Source organism: Glycine soja, chromosome 4, assembly GCF_004193775.1.
Source record: "Glycine soja cultivar W05 chromosome 4, ASM419377v2, whole genome shotgun sequence".
NCBI lineage: Eukaryota > Viridiplantae > Streptophyta > Magnoliopsida > Fabales > Fabaceae > Glycine > Glycine soja.
The window spans coordinates 217,306-238,796 of NC_041005.1; the positions used below are offsets into that span (position 1 = coordinate 217,306).

The following is a 21,491-nucleotide window of genomic DNA, read 5'->3' on the forward strand; positions in this document are numbered from 1 at the left end:
AGGCCTGGGATGCAACATGGTAAGTATCTTCAGATAAAGATCCAATTTCACTTAATATAATTGCCTGCCTACAAAGGTCATTAAAACGTTGAACTCAATTAGCAGTCCTGGTAATTACGTCACCAGCAAATTGATTGGCCTTTGCATCTTTCATCTATCGCTTTAAAATATAATGGGATGGAATGTTGGTTATGCTGAATTTCTGAAGGACAAGTATTCCATGTCTGCATAGAAAACCTTTGTATTGAAATAAACAACATGAACAACAGACATACAAATCTGCTTCCTTCCAAGAAAAAATAAATTTCTTCTGCTCCTCAAAATCATCAACAAGAAATGTTACATTTGCCCTTTCCTCTGTTTCCTTCTGTAGATGGCAAGACATCATTCCCAATATTTCCAACAGAAATTTTCTAAATATGGCATCAGTATAAATTGTAGATAGCAGCTTCTCAAAAGGTGATAAAGATCTTAATGCAGGTTTTTTTTTTGTTTCAAAGTCAGCTTTGGATTCCATGTCAAAACTATCTATACAGAAAACTTTATACTGTTCAATAAACTCCTTAAAGATAGAATCAGCACAGATATACTTGTCAAAAAATGATGATATACTTTCAGACCTTATAGTAGTTGACAACCCAGCCAATGAAATGTCCCGAGTGTATGTAGGCACCCACTTTTTTCGATCTTCAAACAATGACTGAACCCATTCATCATCCTTTAGTTCAAATCTATTAATCAATTTCCACCATCTCTTATCAAACTGCTCATCTGAACAGGAATGATGAATGCATTTGTCAAAATTTTCCATAAAATTATTATTTTGATCTATGATATAATCCAAGCTCTTGGTGATTTTACATAAAATATGTGATAGACAGAAACAATGACGTTTATCTGGAAACATTCCCATAACAGCTTCTTTCAAGAATTGCTCTTGGTCTGTGATAATCACCTTGGGAGGTAGGTTACTCATTGCTTTAAGCCATGCTCACATTAAACATATAAAAGCTGAAACAGTCCCCTCCCCAACCAGTGCACATCCAAGTAGAATGTACTGGAAGTGATGGTTGACTCCGACAAAAGGAACAAAAGGAATTTTATATTTGTTTTTCAGGTAAAAAGTGTCAATCAACACAATATCATGGAAATTTTGATAATCAAGTCTTTCTTTTGAGTATGTGGTTTGCAGCACTAATTAAATGTCTGGAGTTATCATAATAACAATTAAATGGAAGGATCCAATTTTAAAAAATAATTCTAAGACTTAATTGAAAATTTAGTAAAAGTATGGAGATTGATAGAATAATTGAACCTAAAAGAAACACACCATTGAGAATAATAAACGTGTAAATAAAGATATAAAAAATATAATTTGAGATTATTTAGAAAGATTTTTTTTTTACTGTTTGCAAGAGTAATATATATAAATTGTAAAAGGTACATTCATATGAGAGAAAATAGAGAACATGAATAATATCTGGTGGAAAGAATGAGAACCGCTTCTGTTTTCTAACTTCTAATATAAAAAAAGATTATTAATACTACAATTTGTTGGCTAATAAGTACCGTTCAAGAACTAAAATGATGATGGTATACTAGTGGATCTTTAGATACCCGTTTTTAGAGTACAAAAAGGCTTGAAGTACTAGTTAATCTTGACACATTTTTTTTCTTCTTGTCTTGCTAGTTTCATTGACAATTAAACGAGTTAATGTTTGCATTTTGCAAACTACGATGGGAAAAAATGGACCTAAGTCAATCTTCCATTTCATACTTGAAAGTAGATAATTAATGTAGGTCATGCTTTTGCTACAAGTGTTGCAAAGTGCAAACCACCTTCTGCGTATGTTACTAATAAGCAAACTATGGATCTGAATAAGGTGGTTTGGGAAGAGAGAAGTGGTTAAGCAGCTGCTAGCTCACTCAATATGTTTCAGCATTCGAGTTGAGAGTAAGCACTCACTCAACTTTCTACTTCACCGGCTAATAAGCCGAAGGCACATCATGTAGTGGGTGACCCTTCTGATTTCTTTCCATTATTTTGCGTGCAAGGGATACTTGCTTGCCAACCACAAAGATAAATGCCTTGCCTACTCCCTTGGCACCTCTGGCTGTTCTTCCAACACGCCGTACATATTCACTGGGATCACGTGGGAAGTCAAAGAGTATGACATGATCCACTCTTGTGAAGTCTATTCCCCGTGATGCTCTGTCACAACCCACAAGTAACCATAATGACTTATTTGCAACAGATGATCATCAAACCAGTGAAAATTAACTTAAATATAAAACTTCAGAAAGGCTAGCCAAAATTAAAGAGTTAGGACAGATCATACCTGTCGGTGCAAACCATAAACTGGGAGACTCCTTTTGATGGAGAACGTGTAAACTCTTCCATACTAGCAAGCCGTGATTCTTGTGTCATGGCAGCATGGAATGGTAGAACTTGCACGTGATTTCCTTTTCTATCAAAACGCTTTAACAAATTTTCAACTTTTCTGCATGTTTCAATCTGCAATTTTTTTTTGGAGAATTATACCAAAATAAAAGGACAAATGTTGCATACAAAATTAAAATTATAAAAGATAAGTCTCAAAGGTAAGAATGAGGAATACTTTGTTGCAGAACACAATAGTTCTTGGGACAGGATTTTCCTCCACAAGCTGCAGAAGTGCAGTTTTCTTGTTCAGAAATGCTGTATCAGGAGTTTTTTCTTGTCCATCTTCTCCACTGCAATCTACTATAATCTGATCAAATGAGAAGATAATCATCACACCTAGGTACATGGAAACTGATGATTCAAAAGAGAAAGACTAGCACAGAATTCAGTTACATAACAAATATTGATTTGCATTATATTTATAGTGGTCTAAGAATATATATATATATATATATATATATATATATATATATATATATATATATATAAATATATATATAAATATAAAGAGGGATTCACTTACTCCAAAAGTAACTTTTTTATAGTTATTCTTCATCTTCACCATTCATTTTCTTAAAATCTAATGAGTAACTAATTTTAATCATCAGATCTCAAGAAAATGAATGGTAAGGATGAAGAGTAACTCTAAAAGAATAAGTGGATTCCTCCTCTCTCTCTCTCTCTATATATATATATATATATATAAAGCACCAAAATATCCCTGCACCCTAAGAATATATAATACAGGTGTGCCGTACCAGTTTTATATCTGTTACAAGCTATGGCCCCTGTATGCAATGGTACAGAACAAAGTATACACGAAGTTTGTGAATTAAATATAATTGAATTTAAATCTCATGTAAGAGACAGTGGTTATGTTTCTTATACTTCGTCGGAAATTACATGGACTGAATTTTACTGTATTCAGGGAATATGTTTTCAACTATTCAACCATGCTGTCTTCTATCCAAGAAAAGTGAAATAGAAGGAAAAGGAAGTTACAGCTGAAACCTGACCTCTTGAAGGCGAGAACTTATTCGGTGCATACCAGGCCCCATAATCATTTCACAATCAGGAAAAACTTCAACCAATTTGGTGTAAACATTTTTTGGTAAAGTTGCAGTCACAAATAAATACTGTGTGTCTACAGGTGAAGAATTGATCAAGGATTGAAGAGCCACTTCGAAGTCCTCATCACCAAAGAGTATATCTACCTCATCCAAGATAGCACTGCAACAAATTATTGTTGTTAAGATAAATTTCACAATCTGTGTGGGAGGATAAAATATCCTAAAATTCCAGTGAGGAAGGGAAGAGCATGGAAGTCTGGTACATTTTTTATTCATTTAAGAGGAAAATGATACAAGATATCCGAATGGACATTTCCACACCACAGCAGCTAACATTTATCCCAATGTTCAGATTCATGTATAGTGTTTATTTAGGGAATTGCATTTATATGTAATTAATTCTGAAATGTATATAAATATATGACCAGCTGAGTGCATTTTCATTCCAGAAATTCATCTAGTCTTCGACAGACTTCTCTAAAATGGAGAAACATATAAAGTGAGAAAGGAAGGGTGTATTCATTGTTGATTTGGATCAAAGAACCTCGTAACCCTCTTTAAATCAATAGCAGATAGGCTATCACTTTCTCACTTTACACTCCTCTTTTTAGAGTGGCCATATTCTTATTCCTGACATGATATCAGTGCAGTTTCAACATCAATTTCCACATTTTGGATACTTTATGTCATAATGACAGCAGATGAATCAGCAACAGAAATCAATTTTGTAGCACAAGGTAAATGGCTAAATAAAAAATACGTGCTTGCCTCAAATCTATGTCAACAAACTGATAAAATAGTAACGGAAATTAGTTGCATCACTGCTGGTGTAATGATAAAACAGAAAATCAGTGTATAAATTTGTAATGGTAGAAAGTAATTGAATAAAAAAGAGGGCATGGTTTACCATCTTAGATTTGTTAACTGCAAGAAGCCTTCATGGATGAGGAACAAGAAACGGCCAGGTGTAGCTATTAAGACATCAACTCCCTGCTGTAAATTTTCCAATTGAGTTTTTTGGCGAAAACCTCCGGTGACAACCATAGACTTGAATGGAACTCCAGATTTAGACAAGGAGCGGCAATTATCTAAGACCTGAGAAGCCAACTCAGCCGTGGGTGCGAGGACAAGGACTCTAGGAGCTTGTGAAGAGGATTTACTACTACGTCCTTCAAGCTCTTCTAGTCTAAGGAGCTGGATGATTGGTGCGAGATAAGCTAATGTCTTACCAGAACCACTTTGGTCAGCTATGACACAAGTCTTTCCACTAATAACAGGTGCAAAAGCCATGGCCTGTACATGGGAAGGCCGGCTCAACAAGAGTTTCTGGAGGGATTCAATCATATATTCACTGCAACCTATTTCTTTGAAGGACTTTAGACTGAAAAACTTTGTGTCAGTCGCTGATTTGCTTTGTGGAGTATAATTGGGAATCATATCCCATCTTTCTCCTCCTCGTGACCGAGACTGAGAACGTCTGGGTCTAGGGGCTATATCATCATCATTATCATCTTCAAGTTGAACGGCGCGTCTATGGCTTTGGTCCTTTCTTCTTCTGTGGACCAGGAGAGTCTTCACTCTTCCGAAACTTGAGAATGGAGAATCGTTATCGGTTGCGGTTGTGTGATTGGCAGAAGAAATACAGAGAAGGTGTCTGTGTCTGGGGGGAGTGGAAGTGGGTATGAGTGTTGTAGCAGCAGAATGATTGAGGAACAAATTCGAAGGAACAAGTTGCCCAACCGCCATTTCTCTGCTCTTCCTTCGTTGCAGCTTACTTACAGGTATCGTATGAACAACAAGATAAGTTTCACTTCAACACTTGAACCTTTTGTGCCCGCCTCCCACTCTTTTACCTTATTTACTCAAAATCTTATTACTTTTACTTTACTGTCTAATTTTATTTTATAACATTTGATATTTTATTACTGTCTAATGTTATTTAATATATCAAGGATTAGTAACACGTATCAAAAGTCAAAATTTTAAAATATCAAGTAATAAAATAAAAATATATATTATAAGTATGAAAAAGATATTAAATCTTTTTTTCCCAAATATTATCAAAATGTTATTCAGTCATATTTCAATCTAAATAAATAATTTTGTTAAAATTTCAACTCAAATCAGAACAAAAAGTAAATTCATTCCAAGGGCTTATTTCATAAAGTCTTTTGGGTATCTACCCCCTTTGTTGAGCACATAACTTCAAATTTGTAGCGCTTGCAAGTTGTCACTTTGCTATCTATTAGACAACCGTGAAGATCTGCCATTGCAAAACAATTGAAGCTCTCATCTAATCGAGTGTATTTAGTCTCTACCACTCGCATTCCCTCGTCACCGCGTGGGTGCACCTTTATTATGGCTGTTTGGTAGCTGCGGTTATTGACGTTGGCTCACAAACTCCCTCTAGCGGTGCATCACGTTTCCTTCTCTACTGCTGCAATGTAATTTTGATGAGTATGGACATTCGATATGCGTTGATATAGCTGCAAATACTGTCATAGTTGGTCTTTGGTGGTTTTGAAGTGCAGGTTGTGTCTTCCCTTATGTTTGTTTTGTATCCTGCACCCGTTCTTCTTGTTACTGGGCCTGAATCTGAATTTTTTTTATGTGATTCTTTTTATTTGGGGATTTTTTTTTTAATTTGTGGCGGTTAGCAAGTTGTGTTTCGATTTTTGCATATATATACATTTTTTCTGCAATTTGTGAGGTTTTTTTACCCCAGAAATATTAGAAAAATACCACATAGATTCAAACAAGTTCAGAACCCTCTAAACTAACCTCCAACCAAAAAGTAATACACTATAATTTTACCAAATAAAATAATTTTGCAGAGATTGGAATCGAACTTTGATAATTTTAACCTTTTTTGGAGTAATCAAGATACTTCAAAAATAACTTTCTTAGAATAATGTAATATTACAATTTCAAAACAATATCTATTGGAAATCCGATATTATAATTCAAATACTTATATTAAAAATAATCAATTAATGAATTAGAATTTAAATGCGATTGTAGGAACGAAATAAAAGTTGATGAAATCATTTTCATGCTATTTTGTCAAATATCTATATTATATTCCTCCCTTTATTTAGACTTCCAAGTGGAAATAAGAAAAAAAAATCAACTGAATATTTATTAATCTTATCGTTCCATCAAAATAATGAAAGAAAAACTTCATCGTACACAATATTCAAACAAAAGTGTGATAATTGAATTTGATATAAATTAGTTTCATTCTTTCTTCATTCCATTGTTACACATCTATAAATATCCAAACATCGCCCCGACGACAAAAAGAAGCCCCGATGGTGAAAGGCACAAACATGGTACATACTCTATGATAATTAATTTTGAAAAGGTTATTATAGTTTGTGTTATATCAAATATTTCAGTTTGAGTTTTTTTAAAACAAAAAAAAAGAAGAAAAAGAAACATCATACCACGGCCCGATAAATTATTAAAACGACTATTTGCAAGCATATAAAACAAATCTTTAAAGTTTAAGTACGATTCATAAAACATGATTTAAATATAAGTTTATTTTTCTAATTTAATCTTTGTAAGTTTGTTTTTATAATTTGAATCTCTATAATATATTTTATTCATTTAATCTTATAAGATATTTTGTTATTTTTAATCCATGTGAAATTTTCATTTTTTTTAAAATTTTGTCCCTGTAAGCATGAATTTATTAAAATTATAAATAAAAAAATTAAAATCTTACCGGAACTAAAATTGAAAAAATGCAAACTAACATAAACTAAAAATAAACAAAATATTTTACAAGGATCAAAAAAAAAAAAAAAAAACAGCAACTTACCTGAACTAAAATTAGAAAAATGAATTGAGAAGGACAAAAAAAGACATGCTAACTTAGAGGGACAAAAAAACGTATTTAAGCTCCTAGAAGAGCTGACACCCCAATTTACACATACACAAGCGTGGTTGATATTCTGAGTCCGATTTTGAAGATACATATATTAGTAATGAGTTTGACAAAACAAGTCACAAAGGCACAAACAACAGGTAGCTGAGCATCGCAGTGTTCTTAAAGCATTCGACAAATCCACGATGATCCAAAATCTTTATTAAACAATCCAAGTCAGCCATCATGTAGTGAAACTGGGATTTGCACTGTGCATTTGGCGACGAAGTTCTCCCAGGAAGTCCCGTTGAGATACGGAAGAGGAAGCACTTGTAGCTGCAGTCCATACTGAAGTCCCACTCGAATACATAACTGGCTTTTCTGAAACGTCAAAGTAGCATGAAAATTAAAAAGCAGACTTTGTACCAGCAATACAGAACATGCCCATGCTTAACAGTTCATATGCAGCACATAGTTTATTATCGCTAGCAGAAGTGAGAAAAATGGTTAAACAAGAGATCCCAACAGCAATATAGAAACAAAAATAGTCAACACCGCTGCTTAGTTGAGTTTTCAGCTTGAAATACATCAAAGCACTTGGACTCCTAAATTAAATAAAAATCATTAATAAAAAACTGAATTACTGATACTGCATGTGGTTGAGATGCAGACCCATCCAAAAAACTTAAACATTATTTACACTAACTAGTGTATAAACATCTTTTAATTACTTGATTAGAGTCAATAAAACTCTTATAAGCATCTCATTTATACAATAGACCATTCCTAACATATCTAATCATCAATTACTCATGGATGATACAATATTTATCCAATTAGTAATTAACAACTTTAATTAGATGCTTCAAAATCACCAGACTATGCATATTAATTACATGAGCAGGAACTTTGGTTATTTTGGTTGTATGATAGACGAAATTATCAGAAAGGAAGAAAAGCAATCAAGTCAAATAAACCTGTCCAGTTTCCAGCGTATAATTAAGTTAAAAATACTTGTTTTTCTCACCTTTCCGTTTGTAGTTTAATATAAATGCAATTACACTCACAAGAAATTGCCAGCCAAACATGCAAAAATATTTGGCCTACAGTAGTTAGTCTGAATCATTTCATGTTCATAGATTCACAGCTGACCTCAATTTAAGTCACTACTAAGAAATGGCAATTTAAGTTTGAGTTTCATCATCGTCAAGTCAAATACTATAAAAAAAAAATGTCATATTTTTATGGTTGTGCACTAACCAGATGAATCTTTGGGATTATTGTAGGATTGTATTGCAGCTGTCCAACCTGAAAACATAAATTTATGGTCAACAAAGATAACAGGCAATGTTAACCAAGGATATGGACAAAACATACTGGGCTTGTAAGTAAATGAACAAACTTCAGCCTCACCCACTCATCCCTATCTCTTTGCAATCCAATAAATTTAAATTCTGTTTTGTGCAGAGCTGAATAGTTAAAATACTGAGGACAATAGAACCTCTAATTAAAACAAAATACATGCAACCATGTAGATAGAGTCATCGAGAATTAAAGGCAAAACATACTTTCATAATAAGAAAAACAATTATGACAATGTAGACATTTCTTTGAACTAGAGAGTTGGTAATAATCTGTTAAGGAAACAGATAGACTGGCCAAGAACAAGAAAGAAAAGTCAAAAGGAAATTTCTGAATGAATATTCTGTACAAAGGTATTTACGTTTTACATAATATATAGATTAATCCATGTTGCTACTTTCCTAAATTACATCAATGTTACTGCTATACAAATCTTCCTACAAGTCTACAACAAGAAGAACAACAAATCCTTATCCCATTAGGTGAGGTCAATTATACAAGTCTGCCTATAATAAAAAGAAATTAATATGCCTACTAAAGGGAAATTAGGAAACTTAGACATAATAATAATAACAACTCTCAACACTCCCTCAAAAGCTGATGAATGGATATTTATCACTCTCAACATAGGTTTTAATGAACAGACCATTATCTAGTTTTTCTTTGATGAAGGGTTGGTCTATCTCTATATGATTTGTCCAATCATGCAGAACTGGCTTATGAGCAATGCTTTTGGGTATTTTTGTTTTTTTTAGTATTTATATGTGTAGTATATACCATTTAGTTTGCATTATAACATTTAAAATAGCAGCCATCCCGCTTCCCACTATCGTGTTTTAGAGTTGGTTGCAACACTCTGCTATCCAAGATTGATAAGTATGAAATAAGACTAATATCTGTGGCTACTTTCCTAAATTATGTCAATGTTACAATGATACAAATCTTTTTAGTAAAAGGAAAAGGAACATAGGTGTACAATAAATAAATAACAACAATGATTCTTAACAAATTTTATGACAGAATTAATGCCTTAGACGGTACCAAGGTGATACTTGTTCTGAGGAATATTGTATACAAGAGTTTGAATTCTCTCCCCACAACAACTCATGGTTTTTCACAGACCTAGGGTTCTCCCGGCTCTCGCTTTTCTTAAAATACACAATATCCTCCTTACTCCCTCCATCACCTCATTTTACATTCTTTCTATTTCTGTTGGGCTAACTGTTACTAAGAGCTTTGCACTTAGTTAGTTATTCACTAACTGCTCCTGACTATATTGCCCAACCAGCTGTTGAGGGTCTAACAGAAACTAACTCAATTGGATGCAGATGAACACGTTCGGAATCCAACAAGAATAGATGAGCAAAAACCACATTAGATAAAATTAAAAGTTGGCCTTAGGCATCCCCATTCCACCAACAAGCTCAATGAAACCATCATGATCCATATACCCCAAAAATCTGCATATGTCAAAACTATGCTTACTAATTCAAACTGATTGTCATTTGTCATTGCTCAATATATGCAAGTACTCTCAAACAAAGTTTGGAATATACTTACGATCATTAAGAAGCTGGGCAGCTGCACTGCAACTACACCCTTCTAAAGCTATGAATCTTGAATAGTGATTCTCATTAAGAAGATTACTGCTACCAGCATCTTCATGATCTGGAATGTGAACACTTCTTGAAGAAGCAACTTGATTCTTTTCTAAGTCATTCCCGACACTGTTTGTCCGATCAAGCCGATCTACATAAGTTGATAAAAAACAACCAACTTATAGAACTTAGAAACAAACCCAATAAAATAGGGACTGACAGAAAGAGTGACAAAAGCTTTTGCCATTGCTCAGTGGGAATTATGCAAATGAGGAATTAATAGTTGGTCACTACGGAAGGTCACTGAAACAAGTATTATATCTTTGTTTCCTTAATCAGTGTTCTTTTAACCATAAAAAATAAGTACCTTAATCAAGGACATGAAACTTATATGAAAAAAAAATTCATTTGCACCAAGAGCAAGTATAAACATTTCCTCTCAACTTCAACAGTTTAACCATATATGTTTTGCAAATCTGATGGCTAAGAGTTACTGGCAGTTATTCTCGTGATATTACTTTTAACTTCTCTCCCATAAGACAGTTCCTGAAGGCTGAAGCCAAAACTGTTATTAGTCTGTTGTCAACAGAGATGGATCTAACGGGGAATTTTTTTTTTTAGATGGACAATATTTCAAGATACCGAAGAAAATCAACAATGTCTAAAGTTATTTGAGAAATACTTTAAAAATTAATATATATAAATAAGAGTTTAAAAGGAGTAAACAGGTCTTAAATCTGTTTTGTTTTTTTAAGTTGTATAAACTTATAACTTTATGCATATGGAGGGTGTGCAAAACTAACTTCATTATGTTGTGTCCAAGTCACCCCTGTAGTTTGTCCCGATTACAATGTCCCACCTCGTCATTTAAACTTTGTCACACTTCCTCCTGTGATTCATTCCATCATCATATAACCAACCTATTCCTTTTTTATATACTTTTTCAAAATGATGTGTGGGAGGTGTATTATGAAGGGGAAAAAAGGTGCTATTTTTATTGTTGACATGCCTCAAAATGACTAGTTTTATGCTGCACTTACATGTGCTAAGTATGGTTATATGAGGGAATAAAGTTGAAACCACAGGTGGTAAATTGATATCAGGGCATATCCCAGACTAGGAACTGGATATAACTTATCTACTTCCCATTCTATAGTCAAAAGATAAGCACTATAAGGAAAGTAACTGAGCTACAGCAAATAGAATTGGCAACGGAAACTTGACTTGCGCAACTAAAAAAAGTAAATAAAGCACATCATGCTCATGAGAAAAAAAGGGGCTATATTTCTTTGACATTATTAAATACCCATTTGAAAAAAGAACAGAAAAAAGTTAGCAAAGGGCAGGTGAATAAAAAGATTGGGAGAAAATAAGGAGTGAGCTGACCAGATGATTTGCGCCTGTTAGCAGAACGGTTCCTGCAAAAGAAAGAATGGGAAAAATTAGGAATTGAAAAAGAAAGTGATAATATATATAAATATAAAAGAAAATACATTACCTCTGGTTGGGTGGAGCATAGCGCTTCACCACTGGGGCCGATTCCGTTGTTGACGGAGGAGCCTGAAGATTCTCTAGCATCTTTCTGAAACTACTTGTTCTTCGACAGAGAAAGAGAAGAGTTGAATTCCAATGCCAATTCAAAGAGAGAGAAAGCACATCCTCTTTCCCTTTCCTTTTACCATAATCAATTAAGGCATGTCTGGGCCGGCCCGCTTGATCTTTAAGTTTAATCAAAAGGAAACTTCCAATCGTTGGTCCGAATAAGCAAAGTTTTGGGTTCATGTTTATGAATGAAAATAAATGTAATCACTGAATATTCTAAGTCAATCATTCGGTGAAAAAAATAATCTATTATTTCTTTAACATTTAGTGTAAATAGCTAATTAAATTAAAATTTACAATTAATATGCATAATAATACAATAAAAATAAACAAAATATATAAATATCTCTATTAGAATAATGATCAAAAAATTATAAAATAAATTTTTACAAAAGATGTGTATTTTGAAATAAAGTGGAGGATGATAATGTTGTATCCAAAGGGGTTTGACCTAATGCAAACGTGTTATTAAGAGTATGTATATAAATACTTCACAACAAGGCTCATTTGCAAAAGACATCCCTTTGAAAGATGGAGTTTACACATGCCGCTTAACTCCTGGGACGGGACTGTAAAGTTCCCTCTTCACAAATTTAATCAACAAAAATATGGGTAATGTTGTACCCAAAAAAATCATATAGATAGTAATGAGTTATATAATAATAATAAAATTCAAGCTTCTAAAAATAGTAATAATTATAAGAGATATCTAAAATTTGTTAAAATTTATTGGACATTAAACTAAAATACAATTGATTAATTACAAACAAAAAATGAACCATGAATAAGTTAAGAAAATTGTATTACATTACAACAACCTATTTTATAAGGTCATCCAACAAATAAATGAATAAAAAACACCGTTGTGATTTACTAGTAGTACTATGTAACTAATTTTAGGGGTGTAATTGGCCCGCGCGAGAGCGAGGGAGAGATGGAGGAAGGTAAAGAATGGAGCCTGAATAAGCAGAACGAAACTACGACGCGACCATCCCTTAAATCCGATGCTCCATTCAACAAATATCAATTATGGAAACACAAGGTCCCTTTCTATCTAATCACTTTTCTTTTTCTTTTTCCGATTCATAAGTTAAACATACTTGGGTGCGATCGCAGCTGAGGAACAATTGCTACAAAAGGGTGCGAGAGGACAGAACTCGCTTACTCTGGAAATTTAGATGCAGCCAACAGGTAGCTAACTGCTGTTGTTGTTGTTGGTATCATCATCATCAATTCATCATTACTTGGTGGGGTGGCAGGAGGAGGATATCGTGAAGTGTGCATTCCAGGATATTGTATCTGATGAATTCAACAAAATGAAACACACGGATGAGATGTTATGGGAGTATGAAGGTCCTCCCGATACTACTTACCAGGGTGAATGCCAAGACATTTTGTTAGAAATGCAAAGAATCTTTTATCAAGATCTCAATTCCCAATCACCTATACAAGGCAAGCTACTTCCTCATTTAATATTATATTTAGGGGCGTCCAAAAACTAGTTCAGTAAAAAAACTAAGAGCCGAATCAATTTCAAACTAGTTTTCGAATTATTTTTTTTCAAATAAATAAAAATATTCAAGTGAAAACTAGTTTGGTTAACCGAGCCGGTTTTGTAGTAACAATTCAGTTGATCAATTTGGTTTTATAAAGCAGTGAACTTTTTTATTGAACTAGTTCGGATAAAAATTAGTTTGATTTAGGTTCAGTTACAATCTGGTTCGATCTGAACCGATTTTTTTACACACCCCTAATTATATTATAGTATCTCTTTAGGATGTTCAATTCTCAATGATTGCCATTTCCCTGCAGATTTAGAATGTGATATTGAAACTTGGGAAGATGAAGTGGATCAGTACTTGGCTCGTGCAGTTTGTGAGCATATGCAGCTAAATGAAGATGAGGTATACTATTCAAAACATTACACTTTCCCAAGTTATCTTCTAATTAGATATTGGCACCGGCTCTCATTAACAGCAGTATTAGGTTTTCATTCTGCACCTATACCTCTCTTCTGTCACTGGATAATGGGCATGTTATTTTTTGTTGCCAATATCCGTGTCTGTAATATAAACCAAAGCTCAAGTATCCTATGGTCATTTCTGCATATTGGCTTCTCACATCATAATCAGTGATATTTCCGCGTTGCATTGATTAGAGAACCAATATCCTTGATGATGTTTCTGCGCTGTGTTGCAAAAAATATGTACTTGTAGTGTTTTAATAGTATTTTCAACATAAAAGAATACAACGTAACTTTAAAAATTAAATTGTCATTTTTCATTTAATTGCAATAAAGTCTCTGATTTGATTATGAAAATTGTTAATAGGCCCATGGGAAAGAGATTTGGTGTCCTATTTGTAAGCAAGGAGAGCTTAAAGACAATCACAATATTATATGCTGCACTTGTTGTGAACTTCGACTACACAAAGCTAGCAAGGTACTTATATTTCCTCCCTTTGTTAACCTCTCTAATCTCAACACACTTGGAATACTAATAGAATATGCTTTTGGGCCTAACTTAACCCCAAAAGTTAACTCATGGGGTAAGGGTTATCCCCCCTATCTTTGCACTATCTCTAATTGATGTTGGACTTGAATTTTTTCTAACACACTCCCTCACGCCTAGACACTTTTGGGCTTGGTACGTGGATAACATGGTGGGTGATCGGTTTAATGGATCTTGGATATCATCTTAGAATGTGGGTTTGAACTTAACCCCAAAAACTAGCTCATATGGTGAAGGTGGTTCCCCTCTTATATATATATTCTATCTTGGTACTATCTCTAGCCGATTTGGATTTTTCTCAAGAAATACACTCTTCTGAGTCAATCTCACATAACCAAAATTACCTGGAGTATAAGAACTGAAAATATCCCTCTTGGATGTAAAATTACCAAAACACCACTTGAATCACACAACTAGATTCACTCATTTGATACTTTGATTTACGTAATTAACACGAACCAATAAAAAATAATCTTGTGTTGTTTGTAGGGGTATTTATGGGTTGCATTGGTTTGTATTTAGGGTAAAATTAAATCCAAACTTTTTTTATCTTCTTGATTTTCTTGCTTTTGGAGAACATGAAAGTGGTTTGTGTATTTATTCTTGAACTTTTTTGATCATCAAAGGGCAACGATAAAGGGAGGAAATAGATTTGAGTAGCCTAGCTCTATTTTAACAATTCAATGCAGTGATGTGGATTATACAAATGCATTGAATGTCAGACTGAAATAAATATTATGCTTCTGGATCTAACTTTTATGCAGGAGAGAAATTCTCCAGCATAGATAGTGGATTGGCTGCTTTCTGCTTAGAAGTTACTTCCTTTTTTTCAAACTCCTATGCTAGACCGTGTGAGAAATTTGAGCAAGGGCGAGAGGGGGATTTAAAATAGGATATGACAAACACTTCTATGTGGCATTAACTGTGGGAACTAGGAAGCAATGTGGTAAAGTTGAAGTTGCATGGGACATGGGGGGGGGGGGGGAGGGACGAGAGAGGTCAGCAATTATTCAGTGAGGATTTCGGGGAGGTTTCAGGTCACTTGAATGACTTGTAGTATCTTTTCTTTTCAGTTTTATGGAATTCTAGAGAATCATCTGTGTGTAAAAATCTAAAGGAAAAAATGATTTTTATCGATGAACCCTAAATCCCAATTGCTATGCCAATGTGGTAGCAGCCTTAGGCTAGGGTTGAGGATACAAAATGAGTGATTTCCCTGGATATTTGAATTCGAGAGACTAGTCCCTACTCTGTAAGAGTCTAATCCTTTCTCAAATGGTAAGATGATTTCTCTCTCAACCTCCTCTTTTTATTTATAGGCAATATGCCTTATTTCTTCTACTTAGCCAGCCCAACTAGCCTAACCAACTTCCTCCCTCACTAATAGACACCTAATTAACTACTAATGGCTATCTATCAGTACTCTCCCCTTCCTAAAGTTTCACCTTATTCTCAAGGTGAACAGTTTGTGGCTGCTGAAATGAAGTTCCATTGATGTTCAATTGATTGAAGCATGATGATCAAGCTAATTGCGCTTACAGCCCAGGAATAGCTTCCACTCCTCCTATGCCAAACACAATCCTTTTATTTGTTTGTTGTGAGAGCAGTATATACCCTTTGAGAAAATATTGAGATTTTGAGTGTATCTCAACTTTGGGATTTGAGTGAAATATAATATTTTGTAATCACCATTCACCACAATATTTCTTTATTGAATATATATGGTAGTCATATCTGCATGTGGTTATAAGTTGTAATCTGAATTACATTTGTTCTTACACTTATTATAACATCATCTTTTTCTTCTGAGAATCAGCTTACTTTGGACTTTTTACTGGACCGGCTGGCTAAAGTCCACACGGAGCATTTTGATAAAGGTTGCAGATTGAAACCCAAATTTTGCATGAGGACAAAGTTTAATTTAACTGCACTGTACATTTCACGTGAAGGTTGTGATACATTTGAGGTTGTAATTTAACAGTTTCGTTGTTATTTGTTATATAGATATCTGATGCCTAGCGTATGTCAAAGAGTTTTCCCTATCTTGTTTTGCTTCATTTTAATATGCATGGGAAAAAGGTAATGTGCTTGTAGTAAAAAATATGTTGAACCTAGAACTCTTAAGAATACAGAAATGAAAGTATCTTTCTTTAGATTTTTATAAAAATAAAAAGAATGCAACACAATTTACCATGTCAAAAATCTATAACTTCGCTCGATGCGACAGAAAGTAATTCGTATATTGTTCGTGTCTTGGTCTTCCTGAAAAATCCTCCTAGTAATGCACCGGCTAATTTTTCAAGTCACCGCCATTTAGCAGAAAAAAATAATTGTCCGGAGGTTGTGTTTGGAAACCAGTTTCTCCCAATATCAACGAACATTATATCCAATGAAGGGCGTGTTTGTTTTTCAGTTGGAGTAATGGAAAATTAATCTAACAAACTCCTTCCTTCTATGTTTTTGACTTGAATAGTTAAAAACTTTCATTCAACAGTGCAGAAACTTCTAGTTAGCTTTGGACGTGAGCCCCTGCGTTATTATTATTTAATAGCTATGCATTATTGTAATGCTCTTTGTTTAGTATCCTATGTTTTTTAACTGACTTTGCACTTTTTCAATTAATGATACTTTGAAAAAGAAAAGAAAAATAAAGAGATTTGTAAAACTAACAAACTGATGTTTGGGGGATTGTCGAAAGGCACTAGAGACTCAGTCACAGTACAACTACTCACTACTAGACCCATAAAAGGGGAATAAATGGGAGAACCCTCCCTAATAAACCAGTATGTAACTGTGCTGTGGCACTTGCCGATAATTGTCGCATGAGGAACAAATATGCATACAATGAGTATAACTTTAACTAATGATTTATGCAAACTTTGTCCTATTAATCTACGAGTAAAGCATACAGCCCATCCTTTGAAAACTACAGCAACCTTTGACATCATGTTCAAGTTCATCCGTCCAGTAAATAATAAGGTTCATCTATGTTTCCTAAATAATGTCAATATTGGATCACAGAGCTCAAAATGCATAAACGAAATTCTCTATCTATTCCCACCCCGAAAGTGTGTAAGTCCACAAAGATGTATACTGACCGATATCTAATGCATAAACAAAATACACGCCTACATTAAAAACATAACATGTGGAACTAGAATTAGGAGTTAAACAATGAATTCGAATGCTTACATGCTTCACATTCAAGTAACTTACAGCTCAACATAATACACTGGGTAGATACAGGATGGGAAAATGATACAGATCATAACGAAAGCAACTGCCATAATAATCTAAATTGACCTACAAAATTCACCAACTGAAAACTAAATTCGCAACAAAACAAAATTTAACAATCAGATCTCCCTGAAAACCTTCTCAGCAGCGGCTATTGTCTTTTTTATGTCATCAGAGGTATGTGCCAAGCTGGTAAAGCCAGCCTCAAACTGGGAAGGTGCCAAATAGACACCTTCCGCCAACATTCCCCAAAAGAACCTAGCAAACTTGTCCGTATCACTCTTTTTGGCATCTGCAAAATTATACACTGGTCCTTCTGTGAAGAAAAACCCAAACATCCCCCTTATATGACCACCACATATTGCATGGCCTGCCCTCTTCCCAGCTTCAATAATGCCCTGAACAAGCTCACCGGTGATTTTGTCCAAGTACTCATAAGTTCCTGGCTCCTTAATACGCTGCAGGGTCTGTATTCCTGCAGTCATGGCCAAAGGGTTCCCACTCAAGGTCCCAGCCTGATACATTGGGCCAGCTGGTGCCACCTTCTCCATAATATCCCTCCTCCCTCCATAAGCCCCCACCGGCAGACCTCCACCAATGATCTTTCCTAGAGTTGTTATATCAGGAGTTATGCCAAAATACTCTTGAGCACCTCCGTATGACAAACGAAACCCAGTCATAACTTCATCAAACACAAGAAGGGTATTGTTCTCCTTGGTGATCTTGCGCAAGAAATTATGAAAATCGGGTTTAGGAACAATGAAACCAGCGTTTCCAACAACAGGTTCGAGGAAAACAGCAGCGATTTCTCCTTTGTTAGCCTCAAAGAGCTTCTCAACGGCGGCAGTGTCATTGTAGGGGGCTGTAAGGGTTTCAAAAGTGGCAGCTTTGGGGACACCGGGAGAATCAGGAAGTCCCAAGGTGGCAACTCCACTACCTGCCTTAACAAGAAAAGGATCAGCATGGCCATGGTAACAGCCCTCAAACTTGATGATCTTCTCTCTTCCGGTATAAGCTCGGGCGAGACGTAGTGCACCCATGCAAGCTTCGGTGCCTGAATTGACAAAGCGAACCATTTCAATGCTGGGGACCGCATTGATAACCAGCTCTGCCAAAGTGTTTTCCAGCAGACAGGGTGCACCAAAGCTAGTTCCTTTCTTCATGGTTTCAACCAGAGCTGAAAGCACCTGTGAATGTGTTGTTGAGTATAGAATTCAAATTAACACTATCCATTTTGATTTTGCTTTTGTTTTTCTTGAGAGTATATAAAATTTGAAGAATTAGAATAAGAGAGCATTGGCTATTACTTGATCATCAGCGTGACCAATGATTGCGGGACCCCAAGAACCGACGTAGTCAATGTACTCATTGCCGTCGATGTCCCACATACGAGACCCTTTGACTGAATCAATCACAATTGGTTGACCACCCACGGATTTGAAGGCACGAACTGGGGAGTTGACACCTCCAGGCATCAGCTCCTGAAATCAAAAATCAAAAATCAAAATTGAAAGGAGGAAGGAAGGAAGGAAGAGGGAGGTCATGCGTACCTTGGCAGCAGCGAAAGCTTCCTCGGACTTGGTAAGAGTGAGTTTGTTGTCGGTCTTGGGGTCGACGGATACGGCCATTGCGACGGTTCGAGAGCGCGTGGGAGAGGAAAGAGGTATCGCCAACCCTATCCCTAGGGTTAGCCTCGCTCCTGTGATAGCCGAAACAGCCATTTTGATAATGGAAAGGTAAGACGCTCTCTCTCTCAAATGAAATGCAAAGCCTTATCCTCTCCAGTTTGCAGAATTCAATTCAACTTTATTACTGCAACATATTTATGCTTTAAAATTATTATAATATGCATGTGACATGATAATATAACATATATAATATTTTATGTGACATTATATAAGATATTATGTTGTATAAAACAATACTCTCCTATTGTAAAAAACACACACACAATACTCTCCTACTTGACTACGATATTGATTACGATATCAATTAATACTTTTCATAAAATAAATTCTTGCACTTACAAAATTCACTTTGTTGTTTGACAAATATCTAAAGCAACCTGAATCTAATTTGTCATAAAGTATAAATTTATTAACATATTCTAAGATTGTTGAAATGTTAAAGATACCTTTTCGGAAGAAAAAAAAACAAGTAAAAATTTATTTTTTATAACACAAAAAAGACCACCAAAACGATATTTTTTAAAATACTATTGATTATCTTTTCGAGCATTTTAAATAAAAAAAAAACAAGTAATTTTCACACGACAATGTTTGACAAGTAGAAGTTACATAGAATTTTATATATATATATATATATATATATATATATATTCTATTTAATTAAATGATTTAATTTGAGTTTTGAAAACCATCATGGATAAATATTAGGCTAATTGTTTATTTAAAGAAGGATAGAATCGTAACTTATTGCTCCATCTAAAAGTTACTATGTGAAACAAGGGAGATCAAGAAGATAATAACTTGTTTGTGTTTTAATTTTAAAGTAATAAAAACATATTAAATTTTGAGATTACATTAAACAATAATATTAACTCCAGAAATTTCAAACGGTTGTGACATTTACAATCCAACGGTTGTGACTTTTAAACATTATGCAGAAATAAAAGATGGTTAAGTAATTTTTTAAATCACCGAATATGGATAATGGAAAAAGGTTTTCCCCATTAAAAGAAGAACCACGTGGAGGAATTTGTCTATGTCATTCGTTGAACCATTTGACAATCGTCAATTTCTATCCCTTCGACGCTCAATGCAAAGTTGTTGAATTTATCTGGAGAGGATCGTTTCCAACCTCTATTTTTCTTCGTTATACTTGTTCTTGTCGTCGACGCAGACACCATTATATATATTTATAGGTTAACATTTTTTCGATTCCGTTTGTGAAATGGTAAATGTAAGATTTATCGGATTAGGTTTTTTTATATTTAATTTGTTCATAGTCGTCCTGGTGTCCCATTTGAGTGTGTTGCGAATTAGTATTTTTATTTTTATTTTTGCGATTCATGGTGGATATGAGCCTTTGTGATTAAAAAATAAGTCATTGGATTTTTGTAAAAAGATGAAGGACCTGAGTGTATGGCGCTATGGCATGTGAATTTGATGATGTTGCTTGAAAGAAGATAGAACGCGACTGCAACCAACGACGGTCAAATTGTTTAACAGGGGTGGACAGATTGCATGTGAGTCTTATTTTAACGGGGAAGGCTTTTTCCATTGGATTTTAAAAAATTATTATTTCTGCATAACAGTTAAAAGTCAACCATTGGATTGTAAGTGTAATATCTGGACGGCTCCTATTAACTTTGGCATGGTAGCCAGCGTCTTCAATTACCCACCAAACTCACTTTTCACTATATTTATGACCTTTAGTAGTTTGAAATTAGTTAAGTTTCAAAATAAATTTCAAAGTTGCATTCTAAAATCCAAAAGATCACTATTTCAAAGAAAAACATAAATCCAAACAAATCTATAAAAAGATAAAAGAACAAAACAATTTTTTTTTTAAAAAGAAAAAAAAACATATCTTGACCTTATTTTAGTAACGCTCTTATAAATATTTTTTTATGTCACTAACAGCAAGTGCAAGTATCATAAATTCATAATAGAAAAAGTGAAAGAATAAAAAAAGTAATAGAAAAGGCGAAAGAAGACAAACTATGAATTACACTAAAACATCAAAATAACATTGGCCAACACAAAATAAAACCTGCATCTAAATTCTGTCGTTTCATGACACAACCTAATATTTAAGCGACAATTTGTTCACAGA

The 21,491-nt window shown here is 34.3% G+C and overlaps 4 protein-coding genes across 4 annotated transcripts; 1 reads left to right on the forward strand and 3 right to left on the reverse strand.

The window, feature by feature from the left end:
• Positions 1-1,451: 1,451 nt before the first annotated feature.
• On the reverse strand, positions 1,452-5,341 carry LOC114408382 (DEAD-box ATP-dependent RNA helicase 50-like). The gene is made up of 5 exons (XM_028371416.1): positions 4,421-5,341; positions 3,460-3,673; positions 2,619-2,750; positions 2,340-2,515; positions 1,452-2,212 (listed from the first exon to the last, which is right to left on the reverse strand). Exons 1-5 carry the CDS (start codon positions 5,257-5,259, stop codon positions 1,987-1,989), a joined length of 1,587 nt encoding a protein of 528 aa, XP_028227217.1. The 5' UTR covers positions 5,260-5,341; the 3' UTR covers positions 1,452-1,986.
• A 2,022-nt stretch (positions 5,342-7,363) lies between these two features.
• Positions 7,364-12,156, reverse strand: LOC114408384. The gene is made up of 5 exons (XM_028371418.1): positions 11,843-12,156; positions 11,731-11,762; positions 10,307-10,495; positions 8,645-8,692; positions 7,364-7,765 (listed from the first exon to the last, which is right to left on the reverse strand). The coding sequence occupies exons 1-5, from the start codon at positions 12,124-12,126 to the stop codon at positions 7,629-7,631; spliced, it is 690 nt and encodes a 229-aa protein (XP_028227219.1). The 5' UTR covers positions 12,127-12,156; the 3' UTR covers positions 7,364-7,628.
• Positions 12,157-12,806: 650 nt separating this feature from the next.
• On the forward strand, positions 12,807-16,617 carry LOC114408385. The gene is made up of 6 exons (XM_028371419.1): positions 12,807-12,988; positions 13,063-13,137; positions 13,206-13,398; positions 13,759-13,850; positions 14,277-14,387; positions 16,273-16,617. Exons 1-6 carry the CDS (start codon positions 12,881-12,883, stop codon positions 16,432-16,434), a joined length of 741 nt encoding a protein of 246 aa, XP_028227220.1. The 5' UTR covers positions 12,807-12,880; the 3' UTR covers positions 16,435-16,617.
• Positions 16,618-17,589: 972 nt separating this feature from the next.
• LOC114408387 (glutamate-1-semialdehyde 2,1-aminomutase, chloroplastic-like) lies at positions 17,590-19,544 on the reverse strand. Its single transcript, XM_028371420.1, has 3 exons — positions 19,244-19,544; positions 19,001-19,174; positions 17,590-18,880 (listed from the first exon to the last, which is right to left on the reverse strand). Exons 1-3 carry the CDS (start codon positions 19,412-19,414, stop codon positions 17,813-17,815), a joined length of 1,413 nt encoding a protein of 470 aa, XP_028227221.1. The 5' UTR covers positions 19,415-19,544; the 3' UTR covers positions 17,590-17,812.
• Positions 19,545-21,491: the final 1,947 nt, after the last annotated feature.

Bases quoted from the DNA above. Each gene is read 5' to 3' on its own strand.
- LOC114408387 (XM_028371420.1), bottom strand. From the start codon at position 19,414: ATGGCTGTTTCGGCTATCACAGGAGCGAGGCTAACCCTAGGGATAGGG. The intron at 19,175-19,243 runs GTACGCATGACC...TTTTGATTTCAG, and splicing joins AAGCTTTCGCTGCTGCCAAG to GAGCTGATGCCTGGAGGTGT. The intron at 18,881-19,000 runs GTAATAGCCAAT...ACACATTCACAG, and splicing joins TTGGTCACGCTGATGATCAA to GTGCTTTCAGCTCTGGTTGA.
- LOC114408384 (XM_028371418.1), bottom strand. From the start codon at position 12,126: ATGAACCCAAAACTTTGCTTATTCGGACCAACGATTGGAAGTTTCCTT. The intron at 11,763-11,842 runs GTAATGTATTTT...TTTCTTTTGCAG, and splicing joins TATGCTCCACCCAACCAGAG to GAACCGTTCTGCTAACAGGC. The intron at 7,766-8,644 runs GTTAGTGCACAA...TTGACGTTTCAG, and splicing joins TAATCCCAAAGATTCATCTG to AAAAGCCAGTTATGTATTCG.
- LOC114408385 (XM_028371419.1), top strand. From the start codon at position 12,881: ATGGAGGAAGGTAAAGAATGGAGCCTGAATAAGCAGAACGAAACTACG. The intron at 12,989-13,062 runs GTCCCTTTCTAT...GTGCGATCGCAG, and splicing joins ATCAATTATGGAAACACAAG to CTGAGGAACAATTGCTACAA. The intron at 13,138-13,205 runs GTAGCTAACTGC...GTGGGGTGGCAG, and splicing joins AATTTAGATGCAGCCAACAG to GAGGAGGATATCGTGAAGTG.
- LOC114408382 (XM_028371416.1), bottom strand. From the start codon at position 5,259: ATGGCGGTTGGGCAACTTGTTCCTTCGAATTTGTTCCTCAATCATTCT. The intron at 2,751-3,459 runs GTCAGGTTTCAG...TCATTTGATCAG, and splicing joins TAAGTTCTCGCCTTCAAGAG to ATTATAGTAGATTGCAGTGG. The intron at 2,516-2,618 runs GTATTCCTCATT...AAAAAATTGCAG, and splicing joins CTATTGTGTTCTGCAACAAA to ATTGAAACATGCAGAAAAGT.